The 17,649-nt window shown below is 41.8% G+C and overlaps 1 protein-coding gene across 1 annotated transcript; it reads right to left on the bottom strand.

Moving 5' to 3' along the window:
- Positions 1-7,214: 7,214 nt before the first annotated feature.
- Positions 7,215-8,346, bottom strand: LOC133762265 (G patch domain and ankyrin repeat-containing protein 1-like). The gene is given in 1 exon segment (XM_062195277.1): positions 7,215-8,346. A coding segment is annotated over 1 exon segment (1,071 nt). The 5' UTR covers positions 8,286-8,346.
- Between the last annotated feature and the right edge of the window lie 9,303 nt (positions 8,347-17,649).

Here is a 17,649-nt window from a genome sequence, read left to right as displayed (position 1 = left end):
GGTTCTTGAGAGAGCAGGGAAAGGACACTGGCTGCGGGTCTTTATGGTGGTTAGGAGGTAGGACTGCAGTGACGATTCTACTGATGAGCTGCACTTCTCACCAGCACCAGAGAACACTCATACTTTTTCTTCAGGTTTCCTAGCTTAAATGTAAGGCAGAGGACTAGAAGAAGGAGTAAGATTTAAAAGCAGACATCCGGGGCTGGTATTGTGGCATAGTGGGTAAAGCTGCTGCCTGCAGTGCCGGCATCCCATGTGGTTGTAGATTGGAGTCCCAGCTGCTCCACTTCCAACCCAGCTCCCTGCTAATGCACTTGGGAAAGCAGTAGAGGATAGCCCAAATTCTTGGGCCCCTGCACTCACACACTAGACCCAGAAGAAGCTCCTGGCTCCCGACTTTGGACCAGCCCAGCTCCAACCATTGCAACCATTTGGGTAGTGAACAAGCAGATGGAAGATTCTTCTCTCTCTCTCTCTCTCTCTGACTTTGAAATAAATAAATAATTTTTTAAATAAAAAGCAGACATTAAAAACTGTAGATGGAGCCACAGTGTCTGGGGCTAGTCTTTGGAATCAAAGCATTTCATGTCATCAACAAACTGTAGCATAGTTTAACACTTAAACTCTTCACCCATTGGCCACAATGGGCTTGACCAGGGAGTTTAACACTTCCTTGATATTCTTATAAACTCAGTCTCAAAAACAGTTCCCTGGAAGTGAGTCCCAAATATCCACATAATCCTATTCTAAAGGGCCATTGCCTCAATGACTTGGTTCTAATTGCCCACGGTGCAGACAGCTACATCCTACACAGATAGTTACATCCTACAATAGCAGACAAGCCCCCACCCATGTCGGGATGACTCAATCCACAAACTTGAACATGTAATCTTTTCATTTTATTTTCTCTGTAAACTTAGTTTCTATTCTAAGCCTTTTGGAAAGGGACAAGACTCCTACGGACAGAAATTAGGTTTCTATCAGTCTCATGGAATGGGGACTTCGGATTGAAAACTCGGGAAGTCTTTTATTGTGCCCAGGCATTGGGTCTCCATATGTTTATTTCAGTATACTCAGCAAAGTTGCTGTTGGATCATTGTTTAATGTCCTTTATGTAATAATTAATATTTGTTTGTTCATATCATTTACATTTGCTCACTTGCTCTTCTTGATGTATGTGCCTAGGAGAAATATAGTCTTTCCTGAAACACTTTATCATAGAAAGTGAAAACAAGTTATGTTAATGTTTCCCTTTTCCTTTGTATTTTGAAATTCCAGACCCAAACTTGCTGTTCAATTAGAGAAACCCTTTAATGCAGTGCAGTGTAGACTCCGCAGGAGCAGGGTCATATAATCTTTTTGTCTTTGACGCTGAGTGCATTGCATGCCATATTTGTGACGAATGAATATTTGAAGGACTGAGTGTCTGATGCAGCAGTTCCATCTCCACTTGGGATGCCAGCATCCTATGTAGGAGTGCTGAGTTCAAGTTCCATCTCCAGTTTAAAGCGTATTGCCATTAATGAACATCCTAGGAAGCAACAGGTGATGGCTCAAGTACTTGAGTTCCTGCCATCCATATAGGAAACCCAGGTTAAGTTCTGGGCTCCTAGCTGAAGCCTGGTTTAGCCCCAGGTGTTGCAAGCATTTAGGGAGTGAACCAGTGGATGGGAGATCTATTTCTGTCTGTCTCTATCTTGCTCCTTTTCAAATAAACTGAAAAGAAATAAATTAAAATTAAGCAACTGTTTATGGAATAAATTAATTTCCTTATTTATTAAGTTAATTAATTTCCTAATTGAAGTACACACAGAGAAATAGAGAATGGAAGGGTAATGTCAAAATGGTCTCTGTGTAACTCTGGTAGTCGACTATTTAACATTTCTCTTTGTCTCTTTTAAAATCTTTATCTTTTTCCTGTATCCTTTCCTACAAATGTAATTTTTGAGATGAACCAATGCATTGAGTATTTGATATATACAAAGTAAATATAAAAGAGATCTAAGTAGGACAAGGATTCTTCTATCCATCCAAGAACCATTAACTGTGTTGCTATTAGGAGGTGAGCACCGTACCAGACATTAGGGCATTCAAAGGTGTTTAGGAAGAGCCTAGGAAGCACTCACTGTCTACTTTGGGAGGAGGGGATAAGCATGTCAGCAATGCAGTGACCCACATATGTTTGGGGTACAGGGAAAACACAAAGTTATTATAATGCTGAGTCCTAAAATAGGACTGATGCTTGCCAGGTAGTGAGGATGGAGATCTGCTAGGAAGAGAGTTCTAGGGAAAGGGGTTGCTTTCCATATTTTTTTAAATCAAGGAAAATATGGAAGTGTTAAGGTTACACACAAGGTTGACTGTTTTAGAACAAAAATTACTTAAATTGACCTTGGTTCTGTGTTACCTAAAGGTGTGTTCATACGAGATCAATTATTTTGGTCCCCGCGCTGGCTTCTGAAACATTCTAGACATAAAATCCAAATGTCTGGGGAAATGGTTTCCTTTGGAAAATTCTCCAGCTTGTACCCTGAATGCTTTGAATTCAACTAACCATGAGAAATCTCTTTTTGAAAATAAAGTAATTAAAAGTTGGATATTGTTACTATTGAAAAATAGTCTTTATGAAGAAGTTGATTTCTTTGATATAATATTCATTTCCCTTGGGGAAACGCCCCCAACAAATGAAAATATTTTCACAGCAAATAATATATTGCTTTCAGTTCATTTAAATTGATTTTGATAATCTCTTTCAATTCCTGTGGCAAATTTCTGTGTGAAAAGAATTTTAATTAAAATAAAAGTAATATATGCATATGACTTAAAAAATCAAATAGTACAAAGAGTTTATAATGGAAAGAATAGTTCCTCGCCCAGCCCTCCCAGCTGCAGCCTCCTCCCTAGAGATAACCATTTTAAACAATTTCTATCTTCAGTTCTCCCAGTGGTGACTTCGGTATCTCTGTATGATATCACTGTCATTCCTTTATTACCCAAGGAGATTTGGCTTCACTTAAATCCTTCACCTCCATATTTTAATATTGGGTTTTACTTGTTCTATTCGTTTGCCTTTGTAAGTTAATAAATACCTTTAACATCTGTCTCATGTGTCAATTAAAGACAGTGTGTCTTAACTCCCAACCATGTAGCGTGAAGACATGAACCCCTAGATCTTTCTCTCCAGCTTTTCTCTGTTACCTCCCAATTTCAGTTGGCCATACTGTTTGAAAAAAAAATAATATGTAAATGTACCCTGCAGATTCAAGTATGTAATCACACCTACTTCCTTCTTCCTAGTTCAGAGTGATGTCTCCAATTCTACCCAGTGAGTATTGTTACAATGGAATCCTCTTTACTACATTCCACCACGTACTGAAAAGTTTCCCAGGTCTTGGCTTGCTCTGGAGTCACGTATCATGCTTTGTACAGCTTTTGGATTTTTCTTGAGATTCTGACTGACTCTCCATGGTTGAGAGAATCATGTGCCTTTTAGAATATCCTTGATAAATGTCAGCCTTTTATTCATTCTGTAACTTGAGAAGACGATTCTATTTTCTTAAGGAGTCCGCTGAATGTTCTATGCTAATTAAGATGAGTTGCTTCCTGTTTGGACCCTGAAGTTCTTGTATTGCCTTTTCTCCTGCAGTCATTCATCCTATTTTGTCGTATGCATTCTGTAGCTTTAGTAAACCATCAAGTCCTTTCAATGTCCTCACTGTCCTACCCACCCAGTGGAATCCATGCATCCTGGAGATCTCCTTAGGGAGCTTTTTTTCTACTTGAATAAGTCTGGAATCATTATTCCCTAAGCCTCTTATACAACAAGAGGAAACAAAAAAGTTTCCCTTCTTTGGTCTTCTGGTTCGGATCTATGGTTTCCCTAATCTCAGATCTTCCTTCTTTGGATTTACTCTTTCATTTCACTGGAGCATATCCTCAACTAATTTTTCTTAAAAAGAGCACTTAAACTTTATAAACTTTCATGCATCTGGAAGTACATTTATTCGTTCCTCATAACTAGTGAGTACTCTGGGTGGGTATAGAAATCTATTAAAATGCACTCTTTTTCAGAGCTCTGAAGACATTGCCCACAGCTTCATAGCATCCAGAACTGCTGGTGAGAAATCTGATGATGGTTTAATTTTTCATCTTTTGTGAGTGATCTACTTTTTTCTCACTAAATGTTTTAAATATATACTATTTTTCTTATCATTTTATAATTATTATCTAAGTGTATGAATATTTTACAAACCCTATTTGGTACTCAGAAGCCCTTTTCAATTTGAAGATTTGTGCCTCTCTTCAGTTCTGGTGAAGTTCTCATGTTTCCATCATTATCGTGGTGTTTTACCAATGTCCTTATTTCCAATTTGTCTACACTTTCTTTCTTGGAAATCGTATAACTGTAGATTGGCTCTCCTGAAGTGATTTTCCATGTCCTTATTCTTTCTCTCATATTTCTTACCTCAGAATTTTTACTCTATTTTTTCTCTTCCCTTTGTTTTTCTTCAAATGTTCAAACATTCCTTGATATTTAAATTTCAATAATCAAAATATTTTAATTTCAATAATCAAGTATTTAATTGTCAAGCATTCTCTGTTCTTTTTCACTTTTATGTTCTGTGTTATCATCTTGGATTGTTCCAATAATTCTCATTGGAAGATTTTTTTATTTATTTATTTTTTTGACAGGCAGAGTGGACAGTGAGAGAGAGACAGATAGACAGAGAGAAAGGTCTTCCTTTTGCCGTTGGTTCACCCTCCAATGGCCACCGTGGCCAGTGCACTGCGCTGAGCCGAAGCCAGGAGCCAGGTGCTTCTCCTGGTCTCCCATGTGGGTGCAGGGCCCAAGGACTTGGGCCATCCTCCACTGCCTTCCCGGGCCATAGCAGAGAGCCGGACAGGAAGAGGGGCAACTGGGACAGAATCCAGTGCCCCGACCGGGACTAGAATTTGGTGTGCTGGCGCCGCAGGCGGAGGATTAGCCTATTGAGCCGTGGGTGCCGGCCTGGGGGATTTGTTTTTAAAGTTTGTTTCTCTATTCCCTGAATTATCTCTGTTTCTCTCCTGTGCAATTTTTCTGCTTGCTTATCTTTTGTTTGTTAGGCATTCTTCAAATAACTGCTGATTCTTGGAAGGCTGATGAAGGACTCAGGGTGGCCAGGCCACGCTTGTCAGCGCAGATAGAATACAGGTAGTTGGCTGTGTGTTTCCTCCTCTGCTTTGTATCTCAGTCAATGCTTCTGCATTTTTCATTTTCCATGCTCTTTTCATGCAGAAATTCTTTCAATCCCTTCCTCAATTTCTCTTACTTTTATAGGATTACACTTTTTTTTTTTTTAACATTTTCTTTGCTTCCATCAAATGGATCCTAGGCGTGGCAGTAGAAATACATGTGCTAAGTTCAAAACCATCCACTAAATAATTAAAATTTTTCATCTAACTCACAGTAGACATGGAGTAATGAAGAAAAGAGTTTTGGATTCTTTTGATATTTACCTGATCTTCCTGAGAGTATATGGGTGTCTGCAAAGTCTCTGACCACAGGTAACAAAAGCCCAACCACCATTAGCTTCAATAAGTAAAGGATGATTCTTGTAGATGTAAAGAAGTTTCTGGAGTAATTGAGAGTTCATTCATCTTCTTTGTGATGTTATCAGGAAACCAGATTCTTTTTTTTTTTTTTTTTATTAAACTTTTATTTAATGAATATAAATTTCCAAAGTATAGCTTGTGGGTTACAATGGCTTCCCCCCTCCCATAACTTCCCTCCCGCCCGCAACCCTCCCCCCTCCCGCTCCCTTTCCCCTTCCATTCATGTAAAGATTCATTTTCAATTCTCTTTGTATACAGAAGATCAATTTAGTATATATTAGGTAAAGGTTTCAACATTTTGCCCATATAGCAACATCGAGTGAAAAAACTACCATTGGATTACTAATTATAGCATTAAATAGCAATGTACAGCACATTAAAGACAGAGATCCTACATAATTTTTTTTTTCAAAATAATTAATTTTCTATGCCATTTTCATTTTAACACCAGGTTGTTTTTTTTTTTTTTTCATTTCCAATTCTCTTTATATACAGAAGATCACTTCAGTATATAATTAGCAAAGACCTCATCAGTCTGCGCCCACACAGAAACGCAAAGTATAAAAATACTGTTTCCATCTTCCACCTTACCTTCTCTAACAGGTTGGCTTTTGTCCTTCTACTTGTCACCGCAGACTGATGGCTCCTGCGGCTCCAGCCACCATGTTAACATCTGAGCAGGTCGAAGCACACAGTGCAGTCACATCTGTCTAGTTTATCAGGAAAGCAAAGGATGTCCCAGTCCCCCACATCAGACATGCACTCACTAATAATTGGGCAAAACTGTGTCAAATGACCTCCCTTAGCTCCATACTGAACACTATACTTCATTGGGCTTATTGTTTGTCCGGAACAAAATCAGAGTTAGTAAGGGAGAAAATGGAATTAACAGTCAACAGTGTCTGTGGCAAAGAGCAAAACAGGATTTTTTTTTTAAATAAAATTTTGAAAATGCTATACAAACAAATGCAAAAATATAGGCTACGATATGAGTGGTCTCTAATAAAATTTCAATAGTATAATAAAAATAATACATGCAGCAATGGAAATCATTTTTACAGTTTTCAATTAATTTTGTTTGGCATTTTGTTGAGACCACTTGGCAACCCAGAGTACACTGTGATGATTTCCAATCAAAATGAGTCTGAGTTTTGATACAACTGCATGGGGTCATTTACAGACTGTAGACTTCTACCTCCTTACACATTCAGAACCACTGTCTCTGTGGGAGCGGTTGTCTCAATTTTTCTTGGTGGCTGCTATCCTTTGCTGCATGGTATCCCTCATATCCACGTGTAGGAACCCTCCTACTGCTTCCTTCATGTTGAATTCTGGGCCCTTGGCTATCTATCTACCTACCTACCTACCTATCTATCTGTCTATCATCTATCTACCTACCTACCTATCTACTTATCTATCTATCTATAAAAGGAAGGAAGTTTGTTTTTTGTTTGTTTGTTTGTTTGTTTGGAGATGCTTAATTTATTTCTCAACTCTCAGCCCACTGATCAAAAACTGAAGTTCTGTACCTGGCCAGATCCCAGAAAGTCAAGTCAAAGTGCCCAGGCCAGGGGCCAATTCAGACTTCAGCAGCAGACCAGGGCCAGGCTTGATCAAGGTCAGTATTCAAGGTTCATATATGTTCTCAGTTCCTGCTCCCAGGCTCTGTCCTGTTCCTCTTGCCTTCGCTCCTCCCTCCGGCTCAGTGTAGCCACCCGAGGGCCTCTCACCCTTCCGGCCACAGCCCGGGTATCTCGAGCTGGGAAGTGTGTGACTCGGGGCTGGGGTGGTGATCTGTAGCCTAATCTTTCCTGGTCCCTCTTGAGGACAGTGGGGATGGGGTTGGCTCGGCCCTCACCTCGGGGTCCCAGTCCCATTTCTGGCTCCCAGCCTCCCCGCAATAGCAGCTAGAAACCTGGGCTGGTGGTGGGCACCCCAAGGCCAACGTTGGGGGACTGACAATCCTTAGACAATGACAGCAGGTGAGCAGTAGATGTGCAGTGGTTGGAGTCTTGGAAATAGGCATCATAGGTCTCACAGTACTGGGGAGAAGAGGTGTGGGACCAGTTCTCTGGGCTCCTTGTCTCTCCATGGCTCTCTCTGACCACACAAGCCACCTCGGAGAAGCCAGCTTCTTCGGCCAGCTGAGCAGCATCCCTGCCACTCAGCTCACAGACACCCACCCAGGCAGCCCCACGGCCCAGGAGATAGCGCACAGCAGCCTCCTGGCCCGCCCGGGCAGCACACATCAGGGGAGTCCACCAGAAGGCATCCCGGGTGTTGATATTCCCTCCAGCTCCCCTTGCCTCATGGGGTTCCAACAGCTTTTGCAGTTCTGCCAGGTTTCCCTCCTGAGCTGCCCTCAGGATCCGCTGGGTCATCTTGTCCTCGGCCTCAGGGGATCTCCACTGTCCATGTCTTTCCGGTGCTCCTGCAGACCCTGTTTCTGCTGCTGTCTCCCTCATAGTTCTTCTCTTCCTCTTTCTTTCCAGTGCAGGCTCAGGTTGAGATGCCTTGGGCTCAAGGGCACTGCTGTCATCCCCGATGAGGGCCTCGTAGAAAGCTCTGGCAGTAGCCCCATCCAGGGCGGCCTCTGGCTCCTCAGGCTGTGACTGCTGCTGCTGCCTATCCTTCCAGAGGTCACTGGGGTCAGTGGCTGGGGTGAACGAGATGAGGGAGGGCTTGAACATAGCCTTTCCAAGAACTGAGAGAATGAGGCTGGGCCAGAGGAGGATGAGACAGACAAATCAACTTCCTGGTGGCCCTTGCAGTGGCCACAGCCACCTCCAGGCACCATTACTCAGAGCAGGTTCGAAGGGCACGCGTAGAGCCCTCAGCTCATACCAAGGGCGTGTTCTTGACTTACAAATACCTGGCATGTGGGATAAGCTTTTACATATTAATGTATGAATATCTTCTTGATCACTGTCTTATCTTCACAAGACATCTGCCACAGCTGGTATGCTTGGGACTCCAGTGTCCTCTCCTACAAAACCCTCTTCCACTTCAAGAAATTCTTGGATGACTTTTTTTATAAAAAGGGATACATCATCCAGGATTGGGTTTTGCTGCTAGTGATGAAAACCCAAAATAACAGCAAGTTAAATAAAGTACAGCATTATGTCTCCAGAACCAAGGAGCCCCAGAGATAGGAAACCCAGAGATAGTAAAGCAGTTTCATGAAACTGTCATGACCCCAAGCTCTTTCTATATTCTGTTCCCCACCCTTCCAGGAGTGCAAAATGGCTGCTTGAGCTCCAGCCATTACAATCACATTCTGTACATCAGAAAGAAGTAACACTTCTGGAAGTTGCACATGTCACATCCAAAACTCACCAGCCCCACACGTGATGACACGTAGCTGCAAAAGAAGCTGGAAAAAAAATAGTGCTGATTCCATGTGGCAAATTAAAAATCAAATATTCTGTTACTATGGAAGAATAGCTACTGGGGCCAAGCAGCTATCTTTGTCATAACAGAAAACTAACAACACTTAACAAGACTTTCTATCCTAATGTATATAATGGGCCAGGCTCTGTCCTGACAGTTCCTCAGGTACAAGTTACTTCAAAGAGTTCATGGAAAATAGAATTAAAAGGTAAGTTTGCATCAGTGCAGAAAACTTGAAATCCACGTGTAGTTCTTACATCACGCGCATTTTGCATGAATGTTGCGAAGTGCCCTCATTTCAGCGTATTGCATTCTCTGTGAAGTGAGTGTTGCTCTCTCCACTTCTCAGCCGAGAAAGCGCAGGGCATGGAGATGACTCCATTTGTTTGATACCCAGCACACAGCCTAACATAGCACCGCCTGCCCTGCCGTGTTTAATTAATGCTTTGGGATGACCTTGACTGACAATGAAAATGCACAGGGCTGTGAGAGGTTGATGTGAGCCTATTACTTCGGGTAATTATGTTTGCAAAGGGTTTTTAATTATTGATGTTTATTTTCTAAGATTCCGCGCTGGAAAGCATGCATTTCCAAGCTGTGTGCCTGAATGAAGAGTTCTCATGATGAGACTTGTTGCCTAAATATCCCGCAGGGGCCTGGAGGGAGCAGGGGATGGTTTCAGACTGCTGGGTCTTCCTGGCTTCAGGTGCGGTGCACCTGTGATGGGTCTCAAAGATCCCAGGAGGCAGAAGCAGAACAGGAAGAGCTCAGAATTTGCGTGTGGATGGGAGGAGGGGCCAATGAGGACTGTGTGTGCCAGCCCTTAGGTTGATGTTCTCCTATTATTTCCTGGGAGTCCTTTTAAAGAACTGAAAAGGTATTATGACAAATGGCTTTTTAGGACTAGGACAATCTGTCCAAGAAATATACAAGGTACATAAAAAAAAAATTGTGGAAACTGGAGTTGAAAGATAAGTTTATTTCGGTGCAGAAACAATTTGAAATCCATACTATTACAGTTGTAGTGATTTTGTGACTATTTTAAAAGTTGCTTTATATGAGTGAAGTTGAATGTCTTTTCATTTGATTACTATTTATAGCTCTTGCCCATTTCCCTGCTCAGCTAAGGTCAGTCATTGGACTTCTAATTTCTTGAAATCTTTAATTAGTGGAGCAGTGGCTTTTGTTTAGTAAGTAAAGATTTGTTATCTCAAAAACCAATAAATATTTAATTGGAAAAAAGTTCATGAAAAATGTGTATTATGAACAAACTAGACATAGATTTCAAATTTGTTTTTGCACCAAAACAAACATATTTAAATTTCATTTTTTCAATAAACTTTTGGAAGCACCCCCATGTAAGCAAAAATCTGTATTTCCGAAAAGTATCACCATGTATATATATATATACATATATAAATATATTCATTTTCTTCTTATTTCGGCTTCCACAGTAACATCCAAGTGTCCCACAGTAAAGACCGGTCACGATCCTCTTCAGAATACTGTGCTGTGAATTGTTAAATATTTTTGGTTGACCATAGGCCGCAACGTTTCTTACAGCTCCCTTGTCCTGTCGGTGACTGCCAAATAAAATGCTAGAAAGAAAAGTCCGAGAGATTTTCATGTGTGGATCTTTTATTCTTTTTAATCATTTCTTAAAACGCATCTCCTCTCTTGGTGACAAAGGAAGTTCCGCTGGCGAAAGCTTGGTACTGTGTGATAACTCTCATATTACCCCTTCCACAGCCATCTTTCTTTGGCTGCTGGTGTATATCATTCATTGCAAGTTTACTTCATTCCCCTGGATTCATAGCTGATGCTCTGTGGACCATAAAATTTCAGCTGCAAAACCAGAACATCTCATTATTTCTGAAATATCAAGCTTGTATCTTCTTGATAAATAATTCCTACTAGTATAATGTATCAGACTAAAACATATTTTCTGAGGCCAGTGAGGTTAAAGCGGCAATCTCACCTTTTTTAATTTTTTTGCCCTGAAGACACTGATTTCCATATATAGAGTGACCCTGGTTTGTGTTGAACACGGGGAATGAGGATGAAGCATGAAACGACACATATTGCTGTCAGAGATTTGAAATGAGGCCCGCTAACCTGTAGGCAGCCCTCCAGACTGATCAGCCCCTTGTATTACCAATGCATTCAGATAGCGGCACACCTTAGCTCGCCCTGGGATGGCAAGTGTGTCCCTTCTTCCTTCTTCCTCCTTTTTTTTTTTAAATCCCAACCATTGACAAATGTTACATTTTAATGCAATTCTTCCTTCCCTCTCCTACCCCACTGCAGAAAAAGAGGAAAAATAAAATCTCCATTGACAAGGTATCTCCGAGACACTGGGCTCATCTGTTCTCCCCAGGCCTGAAAAGTGGCTGCGACTGTTTGGATTTGCTTTTGAATATACATCAGTCAGCAGTGCTTAAACAGGTGATAACATTTTCCCTCTTGCGCTTGACAACGGCCAGTGCTCTGGAATTCAGCCACTTGCTGAAGCTGGCTGCCTGTTCCAGCGGCAGAAGTTGTTCTTAAGGAAATCATGTCACCACTCCGAGTTTGGTTTGTTGTACATTACCCGGTGGAAACATCGGGAAGCGGGAGAGGTTTGAAATCATGCATAATTTGCTTTCTGCTTCTCGATGTTGTCTCTGGTGTCTGTTTCATAAATCAGGCCATCTGCCAGCGTCTTGCCAGTAGTAATGATAATCAGCAGAATAACTCTGTCCCAGGTCTGCGAATGAATGACAGTGTTTACATGCGTCTGTGACATTCAGGGGTGCGTCAGGAAGCTTGTGGAAAACAGAATTAAAAGATACATTTATTTTGGTGCACAGATATTTTGAATTCCCTGCATATGAGCCGGTCTTCAAAAAATTTATGGAGTGGCTGGCACTGTGGCACAGCAGGTAAAGCCACCGCCTGCAGTGCTAGCATTCCATATGGGCGCCAGTTCAAGTCCCAGCTGCTCCATTTCTGATCCAACTATCTGTTTTGGCCTGGGAAAGCAGTAGAAGATGGCCCAGGCGATTGGGCCCCTGCACCCGCGTGGTAGACCTGGAAGAAGCTCCTGGCTCCTGACTTCGGATCAGCCCAGCTCTGGTTGTTTCTCAGCCATTTGGGGAGTGAGCCAGCAGACGGAAGACCTCTCTCTCTTTGCCTCTGCCCCTGCTACTGCCACTGCCTCTGCCACTCTGTAACGCTGCCTTTCAAATAAATAAATTTAAAAAAAAAATCTTTTTTAAGAAGTTTATGGAAAGTGTGTATTTTGAAAAAGATTTACAAGTATTAATTTAACATGTCCGATAAATACGTATCTATGCACACAAACACATGTATGTAAGTCAATTCAGTGCCCTTAAAAATCAGTCATTTCAGAGCTGTCCCTTGTTCCTGTGTTGCAGGAGCCTTCTGATAGCTGTTGACAGTGTCACGAAGCGCTGTGGTGAGAACTCGTTTTCTATGCTGAGATTACGAATGGTATCAGCGGCAACAGTGGTTTCAGGGCCATGGACCCTGGCGGTCTTGAACCCCTCCCAGGATCTTTGTACCTGTACTCCTACCTGATCCTCTCTGGAGGTTGCCTCAGCTCTGTCAATGCCCAGAAGGGCTATTTCTGCAAACATACAAGTACTACAATGCTGATTACAATTCCACAATGCGTTAAATGGCATTACTGCACTTCTGACTTCTATGTCATCATATATCTCCTCCATTATAAGAACACCTGTTTTGGGGGAGGAAGTCTGACATTTTTGGCCTTGAACACAGGGCCTCAACTACAGGGTTCAGAAACAGCCGCCCTGAGCGAGACAGCGAGTTACTGCAGACCGAATCGGTAGAGACCCTGCCTGCAGGAAGCAAGGAAGCGGAGCGGTGGGATACCCACGACCAGACGGCAAAATGTTCGTTTGCTGTTTTACTCCTGTATCCCTCAGTAGAGCCAAAGCATCAGCTGGCCAAATCAGCCAATAAGCAGCCCCTTCACAGACGCGCGGCAGCCAATTTCTCGTCCTGCTTTTGTAAACCACTTTATTGAGGTATGTTTGAGACAGAAAGCTGCACAATTCACCTTCGACATCTGGAGTTTGAGGATGAGTTCACACCTGTGAAACCATTGCCACAACCCCTTCCAGAAACATCCATTGCCTCCAAAAGTGTCCTCCTTCCCTGTTTATCATTATGATCGCTATTATTATTTTGTGCATATGCGATAACATTTTATAGAAGAGTTCTCTACCAGCAAACGTTTAAGTGTAAAATACTACATCAAGGCCGGTGCTGTAGTGTAGTGGGTTAAGCCGCCACCTGCAGTGCCGTGGTCCCATATGGGTGCCGGTTCAAGACCCGGCTGCTTCACTTCCGATCCAGCTCTCTGCTACCGCTTGGGAAAGCAGTAGAAGATGGCCCAAGTCTTCCGGCCCCTGCACCCGCGTGGGAGACCCGGAAGAGGCTCCTGGCTCCTGGCTTCGGATTGGCACAGCTCTGGCCATTGCGGCCATCTGGGGAGTGAACCAACAGATGGAAGACCTCTCTCTCTCTCTCTCTCTCTGCCTCTCCTTCTCTCTGTGTGTAACTCTTACTTTCAAATAAAATACATAAACCTTTAAAATAAAATGCTACAGTCACTGTGGTGTACATTAGGTCTCTAGGACTTAATCATCTTGCATAACTGAAACTGTGTGCCTTTTGACTACACCTCCTCGTCTTGCCCTCCCTGGGTCCCTGGCAGCCACCATTCTACTCTCTGCTACTGTGGGTTTACGTGTTACAGGTTCCACCGAGAAGCGTTGCCAGGCAGCATTTTTCCTGCTGCGTCGAGCTTGTTTCACTTACTGTGTCTTCCAGGTCGATCCATCGTGTCACAAATGACAGGTTTGCTTCTTTTTAAAGGCTGAATGATATTCCATTGTAGGTAGCTATCACACTTTCTTTATACATTCATCCTTTGTTAGCCATTGAAGCAGTTTCTATACCTTGGCTATTGTGAATGATATTGCAAATTATGTGAGAAATCTACATTGTGATTTTACTTCCTCTGAGTCTCTACAGGCCAACGTGGGATTGTTGGATGGTATAGCACTTCCATTTTCCATTCTGAAAGACACTTCCATACTGTTTTCCACAGTGTGGGCAGTCACATTTTCTTGACTACGTTTGCCATTGTGCACTTCAATAGGAAATGCATCAGCTCATTGAAGAGGATTTAGGGTAATGACCTTCAAGCTTAAATATGCAGAGAGCCGTTTTAAGGGGAAAACTGCATTTTTAAGAGTTGGCATGATATGATTATTAATTTTGAGTAAAACATACAAACTTAAAACTGAATGGGACTTCCTGGTGATTATTAACTTTCTTAAAAATTATTTTCATTTTTCTTTGAAAGGCAGAGAGAGACAAAGAGAGCTTTCTTCCATCCCCTGGTTCACTTTCCCAGTGCCCCCAGAGGGAGGCCAGGCTGAAGCCAGGAGTGGAGAACTCCATCCAGGGCTCCCACGTGGGTGGCAAGGGAGCAGGTCCCTGGGTCATCATCTGCTGCCCCCTAGGACGCACATTAACCAGAACTGGGTGGGAAGTGGAGTCCCTGGACATGAACCAGGCACTCCGAGAGGGGGTGTGCGTGTCCCACGCAGACTCCTCTAAATGCCCAGCCCACTGATGACATTTTTAGAAATCAAGTATAATTTTTAATTAACAGAATTCAAGTTAGCCTCATTAAAGCATGCTGATATACCATTGGTATCCTTGTAATATGAAAATACACTGATGGACAGATTTTTTTAAGTGAGGCTTGTAATACATGCCGTGTGCTATGTGACCACTCTCTTCTTCCACGATTTCTCTTTTCTTAATTTTATTGGACATTTGGTTATCATCAAAATGAAAACACAAGTCTATAAAATTTGGAGTATACCCAGACCTCCGAGAACAGACTTCCAACATGTGAGGACCTCAGATTAAGCAGGAGCTGTTTGAGATTCTTAACAACCTCAGCCAGCGTTGTGGCATAGTAGGTAAAGCTGCAGCCTCTGATGCCGGCATCCCATATGGGCACAAGTTCAAATCCTGGCTGCTCCACTTCCAATCCAGCTTCCCTGCTTTCCTTGGGAGAACAGAGGAAGATGGCCCAAGTCCTTAGGCCCCTGCACCCCCCTGGGAGACCCAGAGGAAACTCCTGGCTCCTGGCTTCTACTACTTGACCCTTCCCTGGCTATTGAGGCCATCTGGGGAGCAAACCAATGGGTGAAAGACCTCTCTCTCTCTCTGTCTCTCTGTCTCTCTCTCTCTCTCCCTCCCTCTCTGTAACTCTGCCTTTCAAATAAATAAATCCTAAAAAAATAGATTTGTAACATCTCAGGTCAGGGAAAGAAACATGGAGGAACCTCCAGGGCAAATGTCTTAAGCAGGATGGAGCCCAAGACAGAAACACACTGCATTTTTCTTTCGAATTCACTGATGAAGGTGCCATGACAGAGGTCAACAGACACCTGGGGTAAATAAAGGCAACGCAGCCTTTATAAAATAAGGAAGCCCTCTTTTTCTGGATAAGAGGTAGGCATTTGTGATACTTTGATAAAATATTTCTAAATAATGACTTTTCCTGTCACCAGAAAATTTGCTCCATCTAACACTTGACAGTTTTTATATTTAAAGGTTCAAAACAAAAATTTTGCTGAGAGAAATCTTTTTTTTTTAACTTTTATTTAATGAATATAAATTTCCAGTATACAGCTTATGGATTACAATGGCTTCCCCTTCCCATGACTTCCCTCCCACCCGCAACCCTCCCCTCTCCCGCTCCCTCTCCCCTTCCATTCACATCAAGATTCATTTTCAATTCTATTTATATACAGAAGATCAATTTAGTATAAAATACTTCAACAGTTTGCACCCACATAGCAACACAAAGTGAAACATACTGTTTGAGTACTAGTTATAGCATTAAATCAAAATGTACAGTACATCAAGGACAGAGATCCCACATCAGGAGCAAGCGCACAGTGGCTCCTGTTGTTGACCCAACAAATTGACACTCTAGTTTATGGCGCCAGTAACCACCCTAGGCTGTCGTCATGAGTTGCCAAGGCTATGGAAGCCTTCCAAGTTCCCTGACTCTGATCATATTTAGACAAGGTCATAAAAGACAGGGTGAGGATAGTAACCAATGATCTTAGAATAGAGAAATGAGGGAGCAAGTCCTAGATCGCTTGCTGACAATAGCAATATTACATGAATACCTAGCAAACCGTTTCAACCCTTAGATAAGAACTTAATAAAACATTTACCGGAAGGTCCAATGCCTTCTATAAATTTTAAGAATCATGTATTTGAAAACACGTCTTAAATATCTAACATGGTGTAGTTTGTTTAACCAGTAAACTTAAGCACAACCATATAAAATGTTTTTAGTTTCTTTCTACCAACAAGTTTAAAACATATGATACACAGATTCAGGTCATACAAATTAAAATGTATCTTTGATTGATTTTAGCAGCTTAAATTTATGGACAATCTTATCTAAAAGCCATTTAAAATAAAACTCTTAATAAAATTTCCCCATGTGGACATACAATATGTACGCACATATAACATAGCATAATAGACCAATATCAAAATCCAAAATATCTGGTTGAAATAAGATTCCTTAAAATCATGACATAACATAGACCAAATCTGATCATTGTTACAAGGTGATTATTCAAGTCTTTGAAAATAAGCACATAGTTAAATAACCCATAGCTCTTCATCTCCTCCCTCTCTTTTTCCACTCTTAGATTTAACAGGGATCACTTTTCAGTTAAAATTTAAACACCTAAGAATAATTGTGTGTTAATTACTGAGTTCAACCAATAGTACTAGAACCACAACAACAACAACAAATACTAAAAAGGATAAAGTATTACATTGTACATCTAAAGTCAGGACAGGAGCTGATCAGTTCATTGTTGCTTATAGTCCATTTCACTTAACAGGTTTCCCCTTTGGCACTCAGTTGTCACCGATCAGGGAAAACAAATGATATTTTTCTCTTTGGGACTGGCTTAATTCACTCAGCATGATGTTTTCCAGATTGCTCCATCTTGTTGCAAATGACTGGGTTTCGTTGTTTCTTACTGCTGTATAGTATTCTATGGAGTACATGTCCCATAATTTCTTTATCCAGTCTACTGTTGATGGGCATTTGGGTTGGTTCCAGGTCTTAGCTATTGTGAATTGAGCTGCAATAAACATTAATGTGCAGATGGCTTTTTTATTTGCCAAATTAATTTCCTTTGGGTAAATTCCAAGGAGTGGGATGGCTGGGTTGTATGGTAGGGTTATGCTCAGGTTTCTGAGGAATCTCCAGACAGACTTCCATAGTGGCTTAACCAGTTTGCATTCCCACCAACAGTGGGTTAGTGTCCCTTTTTCCCCACATCCTCTCCAGCATCTGTTGTTGGTAGATTTCTGAATGTGAGCCATTCTAACCGGGGTGAGATGGAACCTCATTGTGGTTTTGATTTGCATTTCTCTGATTGCTAGTGATCTTGAACATTTTTTCATGTGTCTGTTGGCCATTTGGATTTCCTCTTTCGAAAAATGTCTATTGAGGTCCTTGGCCCATCTCTTAAGTGGGTTGTTTGTTTTGTTGTTGTGGATTTTCTTGATTTC

The sequence above is a fragment of the Lepus europaeus genome, chromosome 6, assembly GCF_033115175.1.
Source record: "Lepus europaeus isolate LE1 chromosome 6, mLepTim1.pri, whole genome shotgun sequence".
NCBI lineage: Eukaryota > Metazoa > Chordata > Mammalia > Lagomorpha > Leporidae > Lepus > Lepus europaeus.
This window is presented reverse-complemented; position numbering and strand designations above follow the sequence as displayed.